We start from the raw sequence: 26,686 nt of genomic DNA, 5'->3' as shown, positions 1-26,686 counted from the left end.
GGTTACAACCCCAGCGAAAGATCGATATGTAGCTATTGTAGCCAAGCGGAATCGCAGAGCGACATCCACACGTGTGGCATCTATGGCTACAGCGTCCATTGATAATTCAATATCTGCAGCTATTGTATGCCGAAGATTACATATGAGTGGACTGTACACCCAGGTACCTCGAGTTTGTGTTCCTCTATCCGTCCAATCAAGAGGGGCACGATTACAGTGGTGCTGGGAACATGGAACAGGAATGTGTCTGACTGGGACAATGTCATGTTTACTGACGAGTCAAGATTTGCTCTGGAGCCATATGACAAGCGTATAAAAATATGGCGTAAACAACAAACACGCAATCAGTCCCAAAACATCACCGAACATCACGCATTCCGAGGCGGAAGCATTATGGTGTGGGCTGGGATTTCATTAGGATACTGCACCGACCTGCACATCTTTAAACGGGGTTCTTTGACGGCTGTCCGGTATCAAGATGAAGTCCTAGAACCCATTGTGAGATAGTACACTGCAGCAGTTGGCCCTACTTTTGTTTCAATGGATGATAACGCATGTCCCCATAGAGCTGACATCGTCGATGACTACCTGGAGAGTGAAGGGATTGCAGCATATATTTCGTGTCCAGCATATTTGCCCTACCTTAATCCCATTAAAAATCTTTGGGATGCTCTCGACCGTGCTGTATCTTCACGTTTCCCTCCCTCCAGCCACTCTTATTGAGCTGGAAACTGCTCTACAAGAAGAATGGTAATTGCTTAATTCTGCGGTGGTTGACCCACCTAATTGAAAGCATGGTCACAAGGTGTAAACTTTATATACAGATGAGGGGGGGGATTACATACCCCATTAATGTCCTTTTTTTTTTCATTTTATGCTGTTTATTTTCCCTTTATACATAATCCTGTTTAAGTCTCCAGTATGTCATTATCTGATAACTTACAAAAATTTAATATTGTTTTCATTTCTGTATATAATTATTGATTTTTGTATGATGCATAAATATATATGCTACTTTCCTGCTGAATTTTGTGTCAATCAAAGCAGTATTTGTTGATTTTTTTCAGTATTTCGCATTTTACGTCTTCGTGCTTAACTTTAGGAAGTGAGTGTATTTCTTTAATGCAAATAATGTAAACATACTTACATGGCCGAAAAACAAAGATCAGTTTTATTACTTAAGTACCTTCTAATAATAGAAAAATACTCTTATTAGTTTCCCTCATCATTAAATACTTTAACAGATCATTAATCATTGACTGCAAAACATGAATTAATGTAATTCTGCACTGTGGAATTGTGTTCAGAACATTGAATGATGACAAAATGGAGCACACTTTAACAGATCATTAATCATTGACTGCAAAACATGAATTAATGTAATTCTGCACTGTGGAATTGTGTTCAGAACATTGAATGATGACAAAATGGAGCACACTTTAACAGATCATTAATCATTGACTGCAAAACATGAATTAATGTAATTCTGCACTGTGGAATTGTGTTCAGAACATTGAATGATGACAAAATGGAGCACACAAGAAAGGAAAGAGCTTTGCTAAGGTCCGAAGAGAAAAACATAAATATTCGTTCTTCACAAGATAAACTTACAATAATTGGAAAATGTGTCCCTTGTCAAGCGATTTTTTTATTTTGGGAGAGCTTTACGCTTATACTTTGCGGTATTATTTTGAGAATTATCAATTAAATTGCTCGCAGGTGCAGAAATTACTTAATTTTTATCACATCTATTTTCAACAATGGAAACAATAACTATATTTCCATTTACTTCAGATACTTTATAACTTTCAACAGGACCTTTTATCTTAACACTAGAAGCATTTACTTTTACCTTAAAAAATGCAAGAAGTGGTCTACGATTCTAGCTAAACATTTCTCTGAAGATAACCAGCATGTATATACATATTTCAGATTTTTTCTTATTTCTGTATTATGCAACTGTTGGAATAGTTTAAATTTTCTCTTCCATTTAGCAATTTTTCCAAGATAGTAATGAATATTAACAATGAGTTCAAATACCCTTTTTAACTGCTAAATTTAAGAGGTGACAGGTGCATTTCATAATTTGCAAATATGAATTTTCGTTTTTTAAGATGCCTCCAACATCAGACTTTAAGGCTAAAATCCTGGTGCATTCCTGGTGTGGCACTAAGTGCTAAGTAATTATCCTGAAGAATTGCACTTTCTTTTAAAGTTTTAACAATTAGCTGTGCTGTTATTAAAGCCTGTCGAATCTCTTCTAAAGTGGGGACAGAAAGTAAACTACACTCAAATTCTGAGACTGCTTATTGCTTCCTTCCGTACAAAGGCAGAATGGAGCTGTTTTAATGCAATCAATGACTGAAGATTTATTTTTCATACCAATTTCTTCTGTAATGGTGGCCGTTTTTGTCCTTGCACTTGAGTATTTTTTATTTATTTTACTGGCGAGAAGCATTTTTCTAAAAAAGGCTGCAGTACGATCCGATGCATTGAGAGGCAGGTTGTGATCTAGTAAAAGGGCAAAAAACAGGCATTCTGCATTAATAACTTTTTGGTCCTTTGTTTCTCCAGAAAAATTTTATTTTTTATCCAGTACAATTCAGATTGTCCTTGTGAAAGCATATGTTTAAGAACATCAGCCCTTCCACCGTGCAAAATTGCAATGACAATTGATACATATTGCAATATTACACCAGAAAGACATATTTCCCCTCATTTAAACCCAATTGAGAATCTATGGTTATTGAGAATCTATGGCCAAGTTTATTAGCTTTATAAATAATCTGATATGCAACTCCAGCAGCCGTCAAATGCACTCCAATCAGCATAGTCAGTATTTCTATGAATATTTTCCAGAGCATTATTAAGTCCCTTCAAATTCGTCTAGCTGCTGTCTGCACTACACATGGTGGTTATTCTGGATATTAAAGAAGGTCACATTAATGTAACTTGACTGAATATAAGATGACGTACATTTTTTAAATATGTTTCTTCATGAAGAAAGAGCAGAATATCTTGCATATAATGTTTTCTGCTTGATGTACTGAATGTAAGAAGATACCTGAATGGTCTAAATAACACATCTTGAGTTAAAATTATGTAAATATGCTGTATTTTAATTTTCACCGGAAAAGATATAAAATAAATCATTTTAATTATTAAGATGCATATAAAGAGTGATTAAAGATTATCTGGAAAACATGGAAAGGGCAGGTAAAGGGAACCAAAATAAGCAAATTTTGTGACAAAATTGTGCGTGCTGAAGTAGGGAGATGGGGAGGTGTACAGTTCAGCAGTTGGTAAAAGCATTTTGCTGGTGTGAAATGTCAGTCTCTATGTAGATTTTAAACAATATTCTACATAAACACATTTATGCATTTAAATACACATGCAACATAATACATTTATACATTTAAATACATATGCAACTACATAAACACATTTATACATTTAAATACACATGCAACTACATAAACACATTTATACATTTAAACATACATGCATTTCATCTGCATCGCTGTGGATGGAAACTGAACTACTGCTCAAGGGAGGTATCTGGGAATTGTTTTCTGTACCTCCTTTGAGTAGCTGCTAAATTTAGGCCACACCCCTATAAATAAAAACACATGCTGATGAGCTCAACATTTGTCTAACAAAAAACATCACTTTAAATCCATATGGGGAATAACAATTTCTGTAAGCAGAATGCTTTAATCAAACCACTTAATAGCACCTTGCACCACCTCAACACTATTTTGGCACACACATTTTGTTACACAAAGTGCTTATTTCAGTCTCTTTACATTTTTGCCATATATTTTTGGGCCCACCAGCAGTCAAGCGGTACAGTTGCTGAACACTAGTAGTTTGGCCTGGGATTTGAATCCCAGCAATGGCTGCATGGGCATTTTCATGGTTTTCCCCATGTGTAATGTGTATGCGAGTCGGTTTCACTTCCCTCCACGAAGGCATCCCTGCGCTTAAGGCAGATAGCTCTTGATTGCTTTGCCATAATTAAATAAACAAACAAAAACATATTTTTGAATCACCCTGTATGATTTCAGAAGGGCATTTATATATTATATTGAGGCTAATATGATATTAGAATATAAAATCTACCCAGTGCGCTTTCAGCAATTCTTTTACTGCTGCAAATTTTACACTTCATTTATCCACGATTGGTTTTATTACTTGTTTATCTGCATAAGCAAGTTATTATGCCCTATTTATGTGCTATTATTCATCATGTAAGTATAGTACCATTTAATACTATACTAATGTTATAATATTCTTCTGTTAAAAAAATTGGTTTCCCTACAGCTTTAATTTTTAATGCCAAAACAGAAATGAGATTAAATAAGCAAGGGGTGAAAAAAAGGTGAATGTTGAATTTATTTCAAAATGTACTTGATTAAAAAACAAAAATGGAATGTGCAATGAACATAAATTTTATTATAGCAAAAAGTGTCTATTAAGAAACTTACCAATTCTGGCAAATATCGGAAAAAATCAGATATTACATTAGATAATGATACTCTGTGAGCTTTTGGCAATGCAATTCTTGTAATTTCAAATGCTAAAGCAAGTTCTTCTTGATAAGAAGCAGCAGTGGCACATAAACACTGCAATGCTGCATGAAATGTTTGAGAATTGACTTTATCCAGTAAGCAGCATGCAACAGAATTTATCTATAAAGCAAAAAAGAGTAAGAAATTCAAATTAAACTAAAACATAAAACATAATAGCTAAACATACAAAAAATATCAATATTTTTTAAATGAGAAATTTAATAAATTTTATATTCAAGTTTTTACTGAATTTTAAAAAATGTTCATATTGTGAGGTTTCTTTAATTTTGAATTTTAGGTTTTGAATTTGTTCCACCACTTCTCGCTTTCTATTTTCCCACCAGAATGCAAACGAGTTTGCATGAATTTAAACAGAGGTTTTGAGATTGTTAATTTAGAGCATATTCTGCCTTCTGTAGGCCTAGTAGGGTTTGTTATTCTAGATAAACAGTTCTTGTTTTTGGTTTTGCATTTGATTGCCAATAGTTGAATTTAAATCTAGGCTGGTGAAGTTTTGAGCCAACTTCACATTAAATTCTCTGGGCAACTTTAGGCTATTAATTATTTCAATTTTGCTTCACATTTGATTTACTGCCTTGAGTTTCTTGACATATGGGGTGGCGGACATGTAAGCACCAGGGGTGCCTTCTGTTTATCTCATTTAGCATAAAATAAAAGGTCTTTTACACCTCTTGCAAGTTTCTGTTCTTTAGACTTAGCAATAAGTCATTTAATGTCTACATAGCTAACTACTTTGTACATTTAGTAAAGACAGTCAAACTCTACAGCAGGATTAAATCTATCTTCATCAACTGTAGAAAATAATTTCGCTTTAAGAAATGAACTACACAAGAAAGAATTCTTGATTAAGTAACGATTAAAATTGTTTTAGCTCCATTTGATTGGCTTTGATAAAACATATTCCAAATCCATATTTTTATATGGAAAAGTTCCAAGTAACTTTTCCATATAAAAACATAGATTTGGAAAAAAGCTCTTAAGAAAGCAATAAAAGGTTTATGATATGCAAAACTGGAGTTCAAAAATCATTAAATAACATGATTTAAACTATTTCCATTCAAAGAAAATAATGGTCATTTACAGGTCTTATAGAATTTAATTTAAATAAAAAAAAAGTTTTGAGTTTTAGCTTTTATGCAAATGTTGAATTTAAATGCTTTTAAATTAACTTTTTTCCGATGCAAAAGATAACTTTTAGAAACAAATTCAAAAACTTAATATGCATACCTGCCTTTAACAATATCTGCTTACAATCCCAAGAAATTTTAATCATAGATATCTCAATTTTACTCGTATGTATTCTTTTTGATCCCACTGTTTATACAGTTTTTTCCCCCCATCATTGATGTTTTTCCTACACAGTCTATGTAAAACTTTTAATTTCATATGATTTTACCAAAAGGTATGACACGATCAAAATTCTAGTAATTTGAAAGTTTATCCCACTTGATTTATTTTGTGCACTTGCTGTTCGACCGTCATTTGAGACTTTAATCATTTCAGACCTGCTGCAACTTGCAGTATCCTGTGCATTTATATTAACCAACCCTATTCCATTAGCTAGCTTGACAATTTTGTCAACATCAGCAATGGCTTCACTTGTATCTCTGCTTAGCTTTGGTCACATGTCCCTCCACACTCATAATCACGTCACGTCATCACTATAATACATATTTCAAATTTATGTTTATATATTTTTTTATTTTTATCCTACGAGGCATACACCCAACCATAATTTTCTTTCAAACATTTCTTGGTCACCTCATTCTAGGAAAGATTAATGTTGTCTGCAATATCCATAACATTGTAGTTTTTCCAAAAACTCTCTAACGGTTTGCTTATCTTCTCCATTGGTTTTAGAAGTAAGTTGTCGGAATATCTGATGCAGATAATAAGCTTTAAAATTTGAAATTATAGCTTGAATCATTGGTCAGATTAAGGAAGCTACATTTGGTGGCAAGAAAACCATTTTTTACTGGAATGCATGTTGTTAAATTGGACAGATGCAAAGGATGGCTTGGAGTATTATCAATCAAAAATAAAGCTTTTGGTTATAGTTTCCTTAATTTGCAGCAGTGTTTAACAGACGAGCAGAAATGTTCAGTAAACAAATTATTGAACATTTTTATAGTAAATCAAATTAATGATTACATATGCTTAATATTTGAAGATGCTATGTTACAAAATAAAAATAATTTTTCAAACGCAACACTGCTTTTAGAATTTGCTAGTCATCATATTGTTACACACACACACACACACATATATATATACAGGGTGTACCGTAAATGTTGAGACAAACTTCTAGGGTAGGTAGGGCACATTATAAGAATTAAGAATTGCATAGGAACCCACACTCAGAAATGTCACTGTACACCACAGGGGGTGCTCTACAGGACAGTGCTAAATGGAAAGTGAGGATTGCCTCATTCGAGTGGTAGGCACCATACGAAGAGCATGAAACGCTATATGAATGGCGAGCTTGTAGACGTGCACTTAGTGTATGGAATAGCTGAGGGTAATGCAGGAGCTGCTGCACACATTTATCAAGAACGCTTCCCCGACAGACATCAACCACACCCCAGTTTGTTCGTACGTCTGCATCAAAATTTGTGTAACTACGGGTCATTAAGAAGTGGCAGGACAAGTGAGGGCAGGCCACGATTGACTTGCTCAGTTGTTAGGGAAGCAAATGTGTTGGATACAGTGGAGAGTAATCCAGGGACCAGGATATGTGCCATTGCTTCTCAATTAAGAATGTCTCATACCAGTGTCCAGCGTGTCTTGAATGCCGAGTCCTTCCCCACCTTTCATCTCCAAAGGCTTTAGTTACTGCTCCCCGATGACTATCCTGAACGTGTGCATTTCGCACAGTGGTTTCTGCAAGAAAGTGCCCGTGATGTTAATTTCCCAGCTTCAAGGATGAGGCCACATTCATTAGGGATGGCGTGTTCAATCACCACAATCAGCATTTGTGGGCTCAAGAAAACCCCCACTGTGTGCGGCACCATGCAGTATAACGCTTCAAAGTCAACGTGTGGGCGCGTTTGGTTGGCGACTGCTTAGTCGGGCCATACCTTTTACCATTCAGGTTGAATGAAACAAATTATCTGATCTTTCTGGAGCAAGTTCTTCCGGCTTGCTTGACGATGTTCTACTAAATGTGAGGTGCAACATGTGGTTCCAACATGAGGGGGCGTCTGCTCATTTTGGACTGGATGTTCATGACCATCTGAACAGATCATTCCCACATCAATGGAATAGGCATGGTGGACCAGTTCCCTGGCCCCCCACATTCACCGGATTTATCGAGCTTTCATTTCCTTTTGTGCGGAGCCATCAAAAGTGTCGTGTATCACAATCCTGTTGTGTCTTAAATGGATCTCATGCCAAGACTCGCCTGTGCAGCTGCTACAAAGAAACTCCCGGTGTGTTTGAACATGTTCGGCAATCAATGGTCTGTCGGTGTCAGGCATGTTTGGCGTCTGATGGTGCAAACTTCGAGCATCTGTTGTAACACCATTTGTATTCATGTCCAATAAATGTTTCAAATGAATCACTCTATTGTTTCCTTTCTCATCTTCTACCTCTGCTACCAATTATCCCTGAAGTTTCCGGGTATAGGTTCCTATGCAATTCTTAATCCTTATGATGTGCCCTACCTTCCCTAGAAGTTTGTCGCAACATTTATGGTACACCCTGTGGTCTGAAATGCTTTTCTGATGTGGTAGATGGCATTGTATGGAAGTTCTGTGAGTTCTTCCAAGGAATTTTCATTTCACACAAGGATGTAGACTTAATAGGATAAATAATTATACGATCACACAGTTAGCCAATATTTATTTAGCATATGGGGTTGCAGATTGTAGTGGACCTACCGCACAGCAACAATATCCTATGAGGCATACATCCAGCCATAATTTTTTTGAAAGGTAGCACCGGAGGTAAGCAGAAAACAGGTTCCTTTCAAAGAGCTGCCATTAATCAGAAACAATCAGCACGGACTCCGGACATCAAAGAGAGTGTGCTACATCAGGCAATGGGGATCCCAAGTTTAAGTGTAGCATATGCAGTCAGGGTTTCCTGTTCCAGCATCCAGAGGATTTGCAGAGAAAACGAAATGCACCTGTTGTGGCTTAAACTTATACAGAAACTTTAATTACTGATTAATATCACTTTATTTGTTTTTTGTTGTTTTGAGATTGGCAACAAAAATATTATTCAATTTTTGTTGTTCTTGGAATGGCAACAAAATATTACTAATGATATTGTTCTAAAGAGTTGCGTAAATTTGCTTAAAACGAAATAAAGATTATTTTTGAGCTAAAATGTGGATTGATGTTATTTGATGAAACAGAGTGGTAAAATAAAGATTACTATAGAGTCAGAGCCAATACACCCATACCACATCCAGCTACTTCAAACGGGTGATTATGCACCTCATATAGCATTCACACAATGGTTTCTAGGAAAGTGTACTATATGTCACCATTTCCCTGCTAATGTGCTGTTAACAGATTAGACATCTTTCACAGGGAAAAGAATATTCAACACACATAATGCCCATCTCTGGGTGGTAAAGAAATTGCAACATGACATCATGCAGCACAGAGATGCTTTTCGGTTAATGTTTGGGTGGGCATTGCGAGGAATCACCTCATCGGACCTTATCCATTGATTTTTTTGTCTAAGCGGTTGTAACTATTTGATCTTTCTCCAGCAAGTCATTCTGCAACTTCTAGGTGATGAATAGATTTCTGCATTGATGTGACAGACAATGGGGTTCCAACACAATAGGGCCCCTGCCTATTTCAGCCATAATGCTCATACCCACCTAGAAATCAGATTTGGCCAAAAGTGGATCAGACATGGTGGTTTGGTGAGTTGGCCTATTTGACCACCGGAAAATCATGCCTTTATTTTATTATTTTTTTTAATATATGAAGGCATATGAAGACACTGGTTTATGAGATCCCCATTGACAAGGAGCTGATTGCACAAATCACAGTAGCTGGCAGGGAAATTCAAAATATGGGATATTCCAGAATGTTCAGAATTCCATGTGCTGTAGATGTGAAGCGTGCACTGAAGTCGGTGGACCAAATTTCAAACACTATCTTTAACTCATGTTACTTTTGTTCATGTAAATTTATTATTAAAAAGAATATAATTTCTGATGTTACTGTGTACACCAGCACATCAGGAAAGCATTTTTGACCCTGCATTGCTATTATTCTGAATCACTGAGGTGCACCCTACCTGTGCTAGGACTTATGAAACCTGGTACTGAGAAACCCTGTATATACATATATAAACTGGAGTATATACATGTATATATAAACTGGAGATCAGCCCCAAATTTTCCTTTATGAGTTAATTCCTATTTTATATTAAAACACAGAAAATATTTTAAATACAGTAAAAGCTTGAGTATCTTAAAAAGCTTGGGAAATGCCAAATTCTGGATACATGAAAATCCATTATTGGTGCTAAATCACGCTATTTAGTGACAATGTATATATATTAAGAGTATTGTAAGTATATAATGATCTTATAAATCTGACAATTACAAAATTTTTCAGGAGAATTTTTTTTCTAAAAAGTTATAATTACTTGAGCTTTCTGGCAATTTTACTGCAGAATGAAAGCAAATTCCTCTCTTTTTTCACATTTGATTGAAAATAAATTCTGAGATGCTGAGATATTTAGCTTCACAGACTAAATTATGAATTTGTAACTTATGTATTTACTGCTGTCAAAATAATACAGCTGCCACAGTAAACATTTAACCTGATTAGATTTTACATTCAAATTCATAAGAATTTTAAAATTGACAACTTACAGTTGCACAAGGTCCAATTCTTTTTATATTTTCTATAACTTGTTTATCATCCTCGTATAAATCTAAAACAGAAATAAATGTATATAATTTAAAAAATTTCATGACTAAAACTTATTGGTTTGCATTTAACTGCAAAATAATAATAATAATTTTTAAAAAAATGTGATTTCAAATAAAATTAAAAGCTTCTTTTCAGTACTACAAACACTGCTATAATAAATCTTCACAAAACCAAATTTTTGGTTTGCTGCATCTGATTCGATAAGAAAAATGGATGATCTTGCTAAAAATTGTAAAATTCTACAAAAGAGTCAGTTAAAAAAAATCATAATTAGACACATTAAGAACTGTGAATAATGATTTGAAAAAGTCCTATTAAGGATCAATTATAATTATTATTGCATACAGTGATTTTTTTCTTCCTTTTTAACTGAACACTATGATAATACACAATAAATCATTTAATACTAATATGATTCAGATTCTTCCCTCAAAACATACATCTGCAACTATAAATATTTATTTTCTGTACAAAAATATGAATTGATTAAACATTACTAACAAAAAAATACTGATTAATTAAATTTTATATAGTACATGAGTACAAAAATAACTTTTAATCTGCTGCTAACATGATGCAGATTGCAGGAAAATTGTACCTATCCCCAAACTGAAACAATGTCATTATTCTTGACTTCACATTTTGTGTGAACAAAAATTTATTAATGATATGCGTTGCTGCCTTTGTAATAAACAATGGCTGAAACCACAACTATGGCCTACGTATTTTTTCACTTGAGGCAAAGAGGTAAATGTTCACTCCTACATACAATGCACAATGTCCTGTGTTTCTGAGAGAGGGGTAATATACTTCAAAAGTTCACAGACTGAGTCTATAACATAATATTTTTTTGCAGCAATGTGACCACGAGAATTTTTTTGTGTTATTAAAAAGTAAGTTACTTTTTCGTGTTATGTTCTCTCCCTTTTCTAAAAGTGGTTTGTCCCAAATCATGTGGTCGAAAGCTCGTGACGACAGAGTTTTTGTACACAAATGCATTTAGTAACTGGCGATAGAAAGAAATGGTGTCAGTTGAGCAGACAATCAATATCAAATTTTGTGTTCGCTTGCAAAAGAGTACTACGCAGACTTTTAAGATGTTGAAGCATGTGTACGGAAGTAAAACGTTATCAAGAATGTAAGCTTTTGAGTGGCATCATTGTTTCAGAGAAGGGCAGGGAAAGTACAAAAGACGACAAGCGCTGTGGCCATTCCGTGAATTCACACATCGATGAAAACATCAAAAAGGTGTCTACGGTGGTATATGCGAACAGGCAGCAAACAATTAGCCAAATAACAGAATCAGTTGGGATATCAGAGGCCACATGTCAGCGCATACTGACTAAGGATCTTAAAATGCATATGGTGTGCAACACATCGTTTCCTGCATGTTAAAAGTAGACTAAAAGGGATTTCGAATGGAAATGGCAGGAGACTTTGGTGGAGAGGGAAGGATCTTTGTCTCGGTTGTTGACAAAGATTCTTCCCTACTTGGCAGAATTGTTATTGGAGACGAGAAATTGTGTTTTTTGTACAACCCACACACCAAGAGAGCATTTGCAACGAGGAAATCACCACAATCTCCACAGAAGCAGAAATTTCACCATGATCGCTCTAAAGGAAAAGTCATGCTAGAGGTATTTTTCAATATATCCATGGCATTGTGTATCTGGAAGTTATCCCTGAAGGACGCATTGTTACCAAAGAACTCTATGTCGAAATCCTGCGTCGTTTGCATAGGTCGATCCAGAAGAAGAGACCAAAAATGTGGGCCAAATGACTTTCTTGCGAAAACAAAAACAACTATTTTGCCTCATCCTCCTTACTCACCTGATCTTGCACCCTATGATTTCTTCCTATTTCCTGAACTGGCAAGATGCTTGCAGGGTCATCAATTTCAATCTTCAGATGAAGTTAAATGTGCATTGCAGGCTGAATTAAAGGACATGGTCAAAAATGGATTCCAGACATACTTAAATGAACTTTACAGGCGTTGGCAAAAGTTTGTTGTTGCAAAGGGTCTTATTTCGAAGCAGGATGTGTTTCTGCAATTTAATTCATAATATTTTTTACGTTACAGGCTCGGTTTGGGAACTTTTGAATCCTACCTCGTATATATATATGTGTGTGTGTGTATATATTATTATAAATTTTGCGGAGACTTGATGATTCTTTTGGTGTATATAGAATGACAGAGTTGCATAGATTCATAAGGTGCATAAAAAAAGAAAAACCTGCAGACATAGCATGGATTCAACACACAAATTTTATTCCTTGCTAATTGATTCTTAGGACACATAGTATTCTTTTAATATCATACATATAAATGGAATAAGCACTCCACAATTTAATATATCACAATAACTAATCCCACTTTTAGACAATGGATGAAGCAAAGAAATAAGCAACACACATTAGCATAGTGAAAGGAAGCCAGGAAAAGTGAGTGCACACTTCAACAAAGGGGCATTTATAGTACTTTTTGCTTTAAATTTTGGGTTGCAACTGGATAAAAACTATCCATAATTCGTAACATAAAAAATCCTGTGCAACTGCTGCTAAAATTGACATAAAACAATTCTTTAATTAACCTAAATTAACACTAAACAGGCAAAGAATGAACTAGAAATCCAACTTTTAAAATTATGTAAAGTTAAATGCTATCTATTATTTTAATATGGTCCGAGTAGGAATAGTATGTACAATTATAAAAAAAAAAACACAATAAAAATTTAAAAATACAATAAGAATAAAGCTGTATAATCACTGACAAACTCGTAAGTTTTCAAAACTGCTTTTTTCTTGTATAATCAGTTATGTTTCAAATGTGAGTTTGGCAGTGATACAAATACCGAAAATCCGCCGACCTGAAATCTGTGCTGCCTCTCAAAATATAACCATTCATTTTATGGGTTCCGGAAACTCCAACATTGAATACGAAATATTGAAGAAAAAATACTTACCGAATAATGAACGTTATATTTACAGAATAATAATGAGTCATAAAGGAAATACCAAATTATTGACATAAAAAAAAATAAAATAAATAAGATAAAAGTTTTCCCCCTCTAATCTGCATCGAGGTAAAAAAGAAGACAATTCACGCAATTCTTCGTTCAAGTTCACGATTCACATTGCTGTATTTTCTGAGCTTTGTTATTTCACGAGATTGTTTAGTGCTGCCTTTTTTTTTAATCCAGATATTTTGTGGATAAATTAAGAATATTTTAAATTTCAGCCTTTTTTAATACAATGACAGATAAGAAACGCACTCATGATTTCACTGTTTGCAACGTCAAAAAACGTAAACACTTTGCATTGACGGTAACGCAAAAAGTGCAAATTCTGCAGGCAGGTGCTACTCCTCGATTTATAGCAGAATGGTATGGAATTGTGGCATGATTGTGTATGATATACGGAAAAATAAAAAAAGCTGATGAAATTTTACAGCAACAGCGATTCTAACAACGGAAATCTTTGCATGAGGCGAAATCGGCAAACCTCGGTGCTATGTACATATAATACAATGAATAATATAATCAATTTATATATGTAATAATAATTTAATGCGTATAATAAATTATTGCAATAATGTATATAGTAATTTAACTAATTGTATCTAATACACCTTATTTATTTTGCACTTTTAGTCTGAATATTATGCTTCATCTTTTCTGTCCTGAAATCCGCAAAATCCTAAAACCCGCACAATCTCTGGTCCCACGTTTTGTGTATTTCTGGACTTCTACTGTATTATTATATATATATATATATATATGTATGTGTGTGTGTGTGTGTAATGATTTTAAAATGCGTAGATGAAAACAGTGGAACTTTTAACAGCTTAGATACTGTGTAGATGACCGAGAATACCGTAGTGGGTTGAAGGTTTCAAAGTGGAACGTATGATGACACAATTTAGAACAGCATAATAAAATCACAATCTTTATTTTTTTTACGTATATCAAATCATCCTTTTTTCAGACAAGATGTTTCCTAATTATATTTGAATCAGAAGTTACATTTTGAAGTACGACGTCATCTTTAGCATGTAAGCGGCAGCAGCATGGATGAAAAGCATCTTGCCAGTAGGAGAGCTTATGCTAAAAAAGGGAAGAGTATCATAGAATTTCAGAGTTGCAGAGGAAGAAGGGTGGGAGTCAGAAAAGTTTCAGTTCAGGGTTTTGGTTTACAATTAATTTGATTGGACAAGACACATCTGCATTAAAACATTACGCAAGACAGAAAAATCTGGAACTTGTGAGAAGAGATGAACCCAGGGGCAGATCACCAAATTTAGAATGTTAATTTTGAGGTCGCCAATTATTTTTTTTTTGAAACAGCTATCATATTTTGTTATACCTTGTATATATACAGCTTTTTCCTTACTGGGTACTTTGTAAATATTTTTACATATTACTTTTCCAACTCAGTCCTGTTTAAAACAATGGATTCCACTTAAATTACTTAATTTTCAAAGTGTTCTACAGTCAAAAGTCGTTAATCCGGACTCATCGGGACTTCAGCGATTTCGGATTATCGATTTTTCTGGATTATAGATCATCAGTTTAAATCTTGTAAGATGGCATGCAGAAATTATAAAATTAAAAATATGAAACCGTAATTTATGAAATAAAGAACAATTATGATCTAAAGGGTATCCAAATTTACAAAAAAAAAAAAAAAAGCTTAATATTTATTTGTTTACTTTATTAAACATTTCTTTCAATGTAAGTTGTTTCGTTTTTTATGTGATAATACATTCTCTTTAATTTTATAAACAGACATAATTTCTTGTTCAGTTACAAAGTTCCACTGTTCAAGTCCTATAATTGTTGTGTTGAGAATACCAACTAATTTGTCAATTGAAATTTTTTCGTTTTCAATAACCTCTGTAACTTTCTTCGCTATCGGAAGCGAATTATAATGACGAGGAATTTGATTTAAATCATATCAAAGACGGAGTACATCGATATCAAATACTACATTTAGTAAGGAATTATTAGCCAAATAAAATAAAAACATCTGCCCTGAAGATAAGGATAGTGCTGACAGATCAACTTCCAATTCATTGCGCGCCGCGGCATTAAAGATAAACAAACATTACAGTTTAGATAAACAAAGGATTATGGGTGTCCTTTATCCATTTTTTGCAGCAATTCCACTTTTTGTTTAATGGACTTCGAAACATACTTCCACTTTGTAGATCCTTTACATATTAGTAAATATATATCAGAAATTCTATTTGACATAATCAAAAGTTCAAGCTTACTTTTATAAAATTGCTCTAACAGTCTGCAAAAAATAATAAGCCGAATCCAATTCGTAGATAAAGGAACAACGCAATCTGCAACATTAACTGAATAAGATAATTTTAGTTTAGCTTATACCATCCGTTATACATTAAACACGCATTTGTAAATGTATTTTGCGCATGTACACACTCGTATTCACAGCCGTAAAGATTGTTGGAAAATATGACCTATTGTAACCCTTTTTCTGCATCATCTCTCCTCCTTGAAATATTTATTAGGCTTAGTTCTTATTTTAAAGGGATATAGTAGTTACTTCGTTTTTCACTGCCACTGTTTTTATTAAGAACGGACTGTTTCAGCCTAATTAAGATGCAAAAACGAAACTTGATGTTACGTCATCTGGAAAGCCGAGTCGTGCTGATAGCTGATTGGTTGCCGTGAGATGACGTCATGTTTACTTCAGGTATAAGTATCTCGCGTCGCTCTGGCTCATTCCTTCACAATAGTAACATCAATCTCATTGCTCCCAATCACCCAACGCATTATACACACAATGGACTAGGGGATATTTTAGATATAGTTTTGATGAAAAACCTTCCTAATATTCCTAATCTTGATGTTCTCCCAGAACTTTCGTCTGACCATCTCCCTATAGTCTTCAACTTCTATGGATTTTATCCCCCTCTCCCTAAAGCTCATACAAAAGTTAATTGGTATATGGTTACCGAACAGCTAAATTCTGTTAACAGCAGAGCCACACTTCGTTATGACTGCGATATTGAGCTGGAAATCACCAGATTAAACTCCAAAATTCAAAACGCTATCAATAATGCTACCTATACAGTCAAGAATAAAAATCCCTATGACATCCCAGAAGAAATTAAATCCCTTATACAAGAAAGAAATAGACTTAGAAAAAGATGGCATATTACTCACAATCCTACTGAAAAACGTCATATTAATTATTTAAACAGAAAAATAAAAGAAGACATCGCCACTCATTGATCAAATTCGTGGGATAATTTCCTAGAAAACATGGATCTTTACCCAAACTCTGTTTGGAAAGTAGCTAAATCACTCAGAAATCTTTCACCCAATCAAATTCACCCCCTGTATCACATGGGCAAAATTCACCACTCCGAAGACTCTATAGCTGAAATTCATGCAAAAGAATTAGAAAACATTTTTAAACAACATGAAAATAAAAATTCTGATCACGAAAAAGATATTAATTACTCTGTCAATAGCATCCTCAACAGTCCCAGCATTAATTTTTTTATGCCTGCATCTCCAAACAAAGTTCAGCAAATTATTAAAAAATTAAAGAAGCGCAAAGCTAAAGGATATGACATGATTTCTAATGAAGCGTTGCAAGCTTTACCTAGAAGAAGCATAGTCTTAATTACAAATATTTTTAATGCTTGTATTAGACTCAGCTACTTTCCATCGCAGTGGAAACATTCGATCATTGTTACGATCCCGAAACCAGGAAAAGATCCAAAGCTAGCAAAAAATTACAGACCCATCAGTCTTCTGCCAGCGCTTGGAAAAGTTTTCGAACGAGTACTTAGTGCTCGGCTCACCAATCATCTAGAACGCCTTAATCTAATAGACAAGCATCAATTTGGATTCCGCAAAGGCCACAATACCACACATCAAATATTAAATTTAGTTGAATTTATTGCCCAAGAATTTACAAAAAAGAACGGAGTAGCGGCCTGCTTCCTCGATTTCGAAAAAGCTTTCGATCGAGTGTGGCATGCTGGCTTACTTCATAAGCTATCTAACTTCCTTTTACCAAACAGCTTTATTAAGCTTATGCATTCTTATTTTAAACATCGTACTTTTCAAGTGCGCTGTGGTGAAGCAATCTCTTCAAAAAAAGTGATTTACAGTGGAGTAGCTCAAGGCAGTGTTTTAGGACCGAAGCTTTTTACAATATTCATAAATGATATGCCTCTACCTTTTCATTCTAATATACTCAAATATGCTAACGACACAGTCATCCTCACCAGTTCACGAAGTCCAAATAATGCTTTAGAGAAACTTCAGCTCCAAGTCAACATTATTAACAAATTTTGTCAAGACTGGAAAATCAAACTAAATACTGATAAATGCTGCGTAGTTCTCTTTCGCAGATACAGAAAAAATATCCCAGTGAATATAAATATCCGACTCAATAACCAAGATATTCCTGTTGCCAACTCCTATAAATATTTAGGTGTCTATATTGACAAAACCCTAAATTTCAAAGATCATATTCAATATGTTACAAATAAGGCTAACGCTGCTTTCATTGCTCTCTACTCATTAATTGAAAGAAACTCTAAGTTAAACCTCCGTACCAAGAAAAATATCTACATCTCACTTATTCGACCAATAATCCTCTATGCAGTTCCAGCCTGGGCTACTGCCCGAAAAATAGACAGACAAAAATTAAATGTACTTCAAAACATAATCTTACGTAGCATAGTGAACGCACCCTGGTTCGTGCGAAATTCTCAAATTCACAAAGACCTGGATATCAATCCAATTCACGACCAAATCCTAATTTCTGCACACAACTTCTTTGAAGATATGAGAAATTCTCCCTATGAAGCTATTAAATCGCTTACAGACTATGACCCTACTATTGAGAACGTAGTGAAAAGACCTCGAACGATCCACCACAATTCTAAGTGGTGGTAGTGTATATAATGTATAAAAAAAATTTAAAAAAAAAAAATTACTATTCCTTTGCAGTTACTATTCAAGAAAGATGAACTTTGCAAAATTAGGACTTTATTTTTCATCGATGAATTCTTCGTTTTACTACTTATTTAACCAAGATTTTTACTTTTTATTTTTACTATTTCGTATCGTGTGTTTTAAAATCAAAGTTCGTGGTAACACCAAGTGCTTACTCTCACTCATTAGCCCTAGTGAGCTACAGGACCTCATTTTCACCTTTTACAGTTTCCTATTCATTTAATGATTATATCGCAAGTTTAGAAGATTTTCAAGTGTTTCAAAAGACATAAGACTCTTAAATTCACAAATAGATGTTGCTTTTACTATGTTCGAACTTTATTTATTGCCCAAAACTACAAAAACTTCATTTTTCGAACTCTGACTCCTCGACCAATCTAAATGCCGGACGCTGATCACGTGTTCCTGCTCTTCTTGACTCACGCAGAAGCTTAGACTTTCATTTCGCTTCTTGCCACCATTTACGTATATAATCACCCATGCTATGCCATGATATGCAATTTAGCAAAACTTATTTTATGAGTTCTCTCATTTATTGATCTCGCCTTCGGGCGCGGTGTATTTTAAATACACCTCTTTAATTTTTAACTTTATGGCCTATGGTAAAATGATAATATACTGGTAAGAGCTCCTAGTAGCTAAAGCCAGCAGTAAAGATATGATCCAAGATCCAAGCTCATTCCTTCTAGTTCCTGTTTTCTTGGCTCCTTGGTATGCAGTTTCCAGCCCCTATTGGAAGATGTCATGCGGTAAGTGCAGTCCGATGATAAGTTCCATGGTTCCAGTCTACAAGATGACTTTTCCTGGATTCTCAAAAGAGGCTACAATGGGAGTGACTGCCGTGGGCGGCATCCATGTTCTTCATGAAGGCAGCATTTAACATAAGTTAGCGGCGATGTTTTTCTAAGCTGTGATTCCTCGTGTTTAACTACAGTGAGCAGAGTTAGGCCGGTTTTAAGTGCTCTCAAGGATTTAATTTAATTTTCAGGTGCCTTCTTGACCATTAAGCATGGACTTATTGACAGTGTAGCTAATTTCATTTAAAACCGCATAATTTCTGTTTAGGATATGTTTTCGCGTATTTAATGCCAGTATTTTGGAGATCAGGTAAAATATTATTTAATATATGAAATTTTTGATAATGATTGTTATATTTTTTTTCCAAGTTTCTGACATTGTTTAAATTTATTCATTGTGTTTTTATTTTTATATATTGTTAATAAATTGGTTAAGTTTAAAACCTTTTATTGTCTTCAATATCTGCACAGCATATAACCTTAGGGAGCTTCTACTGCTACTCTTGTTAAAAGTTTATTTATACAACTTTAAACTTTGCTTTTGCGTCATTTTGGTTATGGGCACAGCTCCTGTGTTATCTTTAGTGCAGACTTTTGAAGTTTAAAATTAATTTAGGACTTAAGAGACTGGGGGGGGGCGGTTTTTTTTGTTGAAATTCAAATATGGCTACTGTTAATGTTATGCATAATATTGCTAAACTTGATGCATGTAATTATTTTACATGGTCAAAAGATATGAAGTTTGTCTTAAATGAGAAAAATGCATGGCTTTTGAAAGGTATTGAAAAATGTCCTGATTTAAATGATGTTAAGGGTATTACAAAAGAAATTGTTGACGACTATCAAAATAGAAGTTGATTGGCATTATCGTTAATTTATATGAATGTAAGCCCTGAATATAGAAACTTGATAAGTGAAATTGATGACCCGGTAATTGCATGGAATACGCTTGCCAAATATTTCCAGCCAGATTATCGATCTAGACATATGTCCTTGTTTTCAGAGTTCTTAAATTGTAAAATTAAGCCAAATGAAAGTATTAGTTTCTTTTCTTCTAGATTAAAACAGGTAACTGAACAATTAGCTGATATTAATCAGGCTGTAAGAAATGTATACATATGCTTTCAGTTTCTTAGGTTCCTTCCAGATAAATATGATCAAGTAGTTCAAAATGTTTTGAGGTGGCCAGATGAAAAGTTCATATTTAAAAATGTTGAACTGGAAATACTAGCAGAGGAAATGCGTCTTAATTTAAGGGAGATAGATAGAGAAAATTCCAATAAGACTATAGAAGTTCAAAGTACTCACTTTGAACCTAAATTTAAGCAGATTAAAGGGCTCAAGTGTTATAAATGTGGCCGTCCAGGTCATATTCAAAAATACTGTAGAATGAAAGGTAATTCTTCCAGATCACCCTCGCCTGCTTCTTCTGTTTCCTCAGCTGTATCTAGTAGTAATAAAACATCCCCTAAGTGTAAGAATAAACCCAAGTTGTGTAAAGGTAAAAATAATTCCCATGCTCAGTCCCATTTTATAGCTCAAGCTAATGTTAACAATTTGGAGGAAAATGATGATAGTTGGATTTTTGATACTGCTGCATCTCATCATTTTTGTAAAAATCATGAATTGTACGATACTTTTTCTCCTGTGAAGAATGAGAATGTGCTAGTAGCTGTTGATGGGGCAACTTTTCCAATTCATGTAAAAAGGTACTGTTAAAATGAAATTCGGGGATAGAGTTATTTTGTTTAAAGATGTTTTATACTCACCTGAACTGAGACGAAATTTAATATCTGGACCTAAGTTATATATCAATGGAGCGAGATTTTAGGGTAAAAATGGGCAAATTAAAATTATTAATGATGAAAATGAAACTATGTTCAAGGCTAAGTTGATAGGAAGTAACTATCATGTATTCCCGAAAATAGAGAAAAAGGGGGGCAAATCAGTGAAATTTGAGGCATCTATAGTTCAGCATAACAATAGTGAATTATGGCATGGTCGGTTTGGTCATATATATTATGGTGCTATTGTCAGAACTAGTAAGAGACATTTAGTTCGAGGTCTTCCTGTGTTAAAACACTCACCTAATTTGTTTTGTGAACATTGCGAAACCAATAAGCAAAGGCGAATCTCCTATAGACCTTTAGAAGGTATTTGAGTGAAGAGGCCACTTGAAAGGGTTTTTTCTGATGTATGGGGACCTCTTAACATTCCAGGTAGGAATAGTGAACGTTATTTCGTTTTCTTTATTGACGAATATTCTCGTTATGTGGTAGTGTACCCCATTGTAGAGAAAAGTCAGGTGTTTGAAGTATTTGAAAGGCATATAGCACGTGCTGAAAGATCTCTGAACCTTAAGTTGAAATACTTTAGGACTGCCAATGGACGAGAATATGATAATGAACAATTCAGGTCATATTGTAATAAAAATGGTGTAAAGCACGAATTTACAGATATATATACTCCAGAACAGAATGGAGTTTATGAGATTCAATCAGACAGCTCTCAACAATGTACGCGCAATTTTACAGGATAGTGGAATGAGTCCTGAATTTTGGTCAGATGCAGTGATGTATTTTGCATATTCATTTAATAGAATTTTAGAATTTGTCATAAGGGCCAAGATAGAACCCCATTCGAATTGTATACTAAGCGGAAGCCATCAGTATGTCACCTTAAGGCATTTGGAACGATTGCCTATGTGGGAATTCAAAAGGCTAAAAGAAATTCTAAGCTTGATCCAAAGGCAACGAAGGGCCGATTGATTGGATACAGTGTACGAACATAAGGGTACAAGATTTGGTTGGAAAATGAACAAAAGGTAGTAGAAACCCTAAATGCTTCTTTTAAAGAGTCGATTGGAATGCAGAGAAGTGGCAGTGGAGCTGCACTGGGCACCCTTCCTGATTTGGAATCTGAAGAGAGGGTCGAGTCCCAATCTACTGATACTCCAGTTGGCTATTTTCCAGAAATAGAGGAAAGAATCGATACCAGTGTACCCTCTTCTATACCTAGCACTGACACTCAATCTACATTGAGACAGGTAACTTGGCTTCGTAAACCTGTTCGTAAACCGTCAAGGCCAGACGGCACTCGTACGGATGTGTACTATTTTGAGAGGGGGTCTAATCAAAGACTACGATCATCAAATGACGTAGAAAGGTATTGCACTGAGCATAATATTCAGTATGATCCTACCTTGTTTGATTTCAAGGGAAACAATACTTATAGTGGTGAAATCGACCCAACTGGCACTTCTTCAATGTCATATACCCAAGATAGCCGACTACAGGTTTCAATTCCAAAAACTTATAACCAGGCAATGAAATCCACAGAAAAGCATAAATGGATAAAGGAAATGGCCAACATGCGAAAGCATAAGGTATGGCATCTTGTTCCACTTCCTAAAGACAAGACTCCACTAGGTTGCAGGTGGATTTTCAACATTAAACGTGACGAATTTGGAAACATTGTTCGTTTTAAAGCTCGTTTAGTGGCTCAGGATTATCGGCAAATTAAATACGATACCTATGATGAAACCTACTTGCCTGTAGTCAACTTTTCAGTAATAAGGCTCTTTTTCTCTTTTTTATTGGCACACCTTGGATGGGCAAATATACAGGGCGACGTAAAAAGTGCCTATCTCTACGCTCCTTTATCAGAGGAAATTTACATGTCCAACCTCAGGGTTTTGTAGAGCGAGATAAAGAAACTTCTGTGTGTCGTTTAGATAGAGCCTTGTATGGTCTGCATCAGAGTGGGCGATTATGGTACTACGAGTTGGATAGAACACTATGTAACCTAGGGTTTATTAAGTCTGAGTGGTGTAATTGTGTCTATCGTTTTAAAGATTTTGTCATTCTGTTGGTTTATGTTGATGATATTGTTGTGTTTGGAAAAAGTGAAGTTCAGGCTAAAAGGATATTAAAAATCCTGAATTCACATTTTGATTTGAAAATTTTGGGTAAAACAAGAAAGCTTTTGGGTGTGGAATTTGAATATGAGAACAATAGTGTTTTGATTTATCAGCAATTATATATAGAAGACATAGTTGATCGATTCAAGTCTTTTAAAATACAAATAACTTCCCTTCCAATAGTTAAAGGTGTGAAATACTCAAAGTCCCAGAACACAAGAAGAAATGACTGAAATGATGAATTATCCTTATAGAAATGTTTTGGGATGTCTCTCGTTTCTTTGCAATCGTACTCGTCCGGATATAGCCTATGCTGTTAATATATTTTCTCAGTTTCAAAGCAATCCTGGTAAGTTTCACTGGGAAGGATTACTTAAACCTTTAGGATACGTTTCCAATACCAGACATCACAAACTTAAACTGGTATGCAAGGATCTGAAGCTCAATATATATTCAGATTCAGATTTTGCTTCAAGCAGGGATGATATAGTGTCTATTGGTGGACAAATAGCTTTGTTGGGAGAATCACCTGTATCTTGGCGTACATTTAAAGAAAGGGGAGTGAGTTTGTCTACTATGGAGGCTGAATTTATCTCCACGACTGAATCAGCAAAAGAATTAGTTTGGTTTAAAAATATTTTGGATGAATGCATTCAGTTTAAAATTGCAAGTAACTATGTTTCGAGGCCAATATTATTTGCTGATAACATGGCTGCTATATGTTTTACAAAATCACCCATTGAAAACTCAAGGACAAAACATATAGATGTGAAACTATTTTTCATTCGTGATCTATTGAACAGGGAAATTTTTGATTTAAAATATGTTCCAAGTAAAGATAATCTGGCTGATCCCATGACAAAACCGCTGACTAAGCATAACCTGATAAGAGTACAACAATGGTTCAAACATGAGAGCTAAACAATTTTCGAGTAATTATACTCAAATTGTTGCTTCTGCGAATTAAAAAGTTAACCTAAGTTTAGCATAATATGTAACTGCACTTAACCTTTTTTATGTAGATAACCAATAACAACAAGCAATCACAAAAAAGATAAATATTGCACAAATTACTACGTTTGGAACCGGAATCCTCGAACAGTTTAAAGGCTCCCTGAATTCGCCAACTCCATCGATGGGGATGTTTCACCCCAGACATCTATGAATATCTGACTACATAGCTCCACCACAACCAACGGACAAAACAGTATCATACGGTCCCTGCCGAGCGTGAAACAACCTCCCCCAGCAATGACTTCAGTTCCTGTGGAGACTTAATTTAAACACCTGTGGCCGAGACTGCCTAAGTACAGATCCTAATAAGTAGTTTCTCAGGTTTTACCTGAATCGACTCCCAGAAGGCTGTTCAAATAAGACAAGAATTTTCTTGTTGAGACAGGCAACAAGACGGAACTGCTTAATTAAATGATTGCCTTGCGTCTTTTTATATAATATACTAAGACTGTTAGAAAGGAGATAAGTATTAACAGAGACTAGAAGTGAACATTTCTGCATTAACCGTAAATATAATTTTATCGATGCCAATATTGGTTGTCATACATAAACTATCAAAAAGTTATGGGACAGTGCGAATCATACCAAATCAGCATTATATACCTGTTAAAATGTACTTATGCTATATATATACCTGAGCTGCATACATACATGATTTTTGGTGACATTATGGAGGTTACCATAGAACTATTCTGGCAATGCCTTGGGAATACGTTTTGAGATTTTGTTGTGGGTGTAATCAGAAAGTTCCATAAGTTTCATAAAAAATATCATATGCTAATAATATCCATTTACATAATATTCAGATAATATTTAAAAATCAAAATTTTTGTTTAATTACACACATATGTATCTGTATTAATAAAATTTTAAACCAACACATTTTGCATACCAGAACTTAAAAACACGTAATACAACTAATACTTACAGAATTCCTAAAAATGTAAGTGCAAAACAAAAAGTTACAAAATAACAAAATGTAACAAAAATGTGCATACTTACGGGCCTCATCACAAATGTTTACAGTTACACAATTACGTTTCCCAACATCATTTCCTTCAGGATCAAATAATTCCACTTGGAAACGTTTATCAATGCCACTGTCATTATTCTCTAATAATGCAATCTCTATAATGCTTTCTAATTCACCCTCATTGAATAAAACATCTCCTTCAGAGGCATCAAAGTGAATACCAGATTTAGCAGTTTTATCACAGGTTTTCCATTTTGCCTTAGTAGATTGCTCAGCATCTTTTCTTACAACAGAGATTTTAATTACTTTGCTATCAGCAGAAACAAAAATGTTGAGATCTTTGAATTCAATACCACTACTACCTGGAATAAAAAAAAAAAAAAAAAAAAAAAATACATACATATTTAAACAAAAGTTCATTATAAATGCAAATAAAATTGAAAATTTTCTATTCCTACATTTCTCTCTTATAAAAATTCAACTGAAATATTTGCTTTATTGAAATAAGATTTACAATACATTTAGTAAAAGATAAATGCACCAGGTTTTGCAAATATCTAAAAAGGACACCAAGAATAAATGCACCAGGTATTTGTAATTATCTTTAAAAGGCACCAAAAGTAAATGCACTAGGTATTTGCAAATATCTTAAAAAGGCATCAATGGTATAAATTACAAAGTTAATAATGAAGAAACTTTAAAAATACCTGCAGACCGAGTCTTAGAACAACCAGAATGAATAAATTCAAACTGGTCAGAAAAACTGATAAGTTGGCGTGCAAATTGTTTTGTCCTCTCTTCCATTTCAGTGCTCAATGGAACTGAAAAGATAAATAACAATGAAAAATATATTTTTACGATTACTAGCACAAACAGATTATATAATGCTGAAGGTTTTCAGAACAGCCACACACACACCAATTCTTATTGTTCAAAGTACTTATACAAAATATACTTTTAATTCTTCAAATTTGCTGTTTTTATGTACACTGTGACCACAAGAATCATTACTTGGCTTTAATTTTAGACACTGTTGGTCATAAACATATACTTCAATTACATATATGTTTCAAATGAATGCAAAAATATGTGTTTTTGTACTTCTAAATTTAAAAAAAAAAAAAAAAAAAAAAATTTATACAAAATCTAACTTTTTATGTTTCTCTGGTCCTCACACTTAGATCTAGGAAATTTTTGCACTCATTAAAAAAAGAAATAAAACACAAAAAATTCCAATTTCATATGACAAAAAATGACTGAGATATTTAATTTCAAAATTTGCGATACTTCACATTTTGAATTTGTATTGAAGAGTCCATTAATTAATTAACTCAATAATTCAAGGTGGATTTTTTTTTACCCTTAAATGCCATTCAATGAAATTTGTTTGTAATTCATTAGTGTCTTTATTTTATAATTTTCTACATTTGGTATGTCAAAAGAATTTTTACACGTAATTTAAAAGTGTTCAAAGCACAAAAATGT

General features: G+C 34.2%; 1 protein-coding gene across 2 annotated transcripts in view; it reads right to left on the bottom strand.

Moving 5' to 3' along the window:
- The window catches only part of LOC118190420 (uncharacterized), a 75,048-nt gene that overhangs the window by 18,410 nt on the left and 29,952 nt on the right, over window positions 1-26,686 (bottom strand). For both annotated transcript variants that reach the window (XM_085825864.1, XM_085825865.1), the window contains 4 exons: window positions 25,909-26,022; window positions 25,231-25,563; window positions 10,435-10,496; window positions 4,488-4,691 (listed from right to left, as the gene is read on the bottom strand). In XM_085825864.1, coding sequence (XP_085681990.1) covers window positions 4,488-4,691; window positions 10,435-10,496; window positions 25,231-25,563; window positions 25,909-26,022 — 713 coding nt within the window. The remainder of the gene's footprint in view (window positions 1-4,487; window positions 4,692-10,434; window positions 10,497-25,230; window positions 25,564-25,908; window positions 26,023-26,686) is intronic.

The sequence above is a fragment of the Stegodyphus dumicola genome, chromosome 10, assembly GCF_044657685.1.
Source record: "Stegodyphus dumicola isolate Sdum_Otavi_A_Nest chromosome 10, ASM4465768v1".
Lineage (NCBI taxonomy): Eukaryota > Metazoa > Arthropoda > Arachnida > Araneae > Eresidae > Stegodyphus > Stegodyphus dumicola.
The sequence above is the reverse complement of the archived record's forward strand: the minus strand, read 5'-3'. Positions and strand labels throughout refer to the sequence as shown.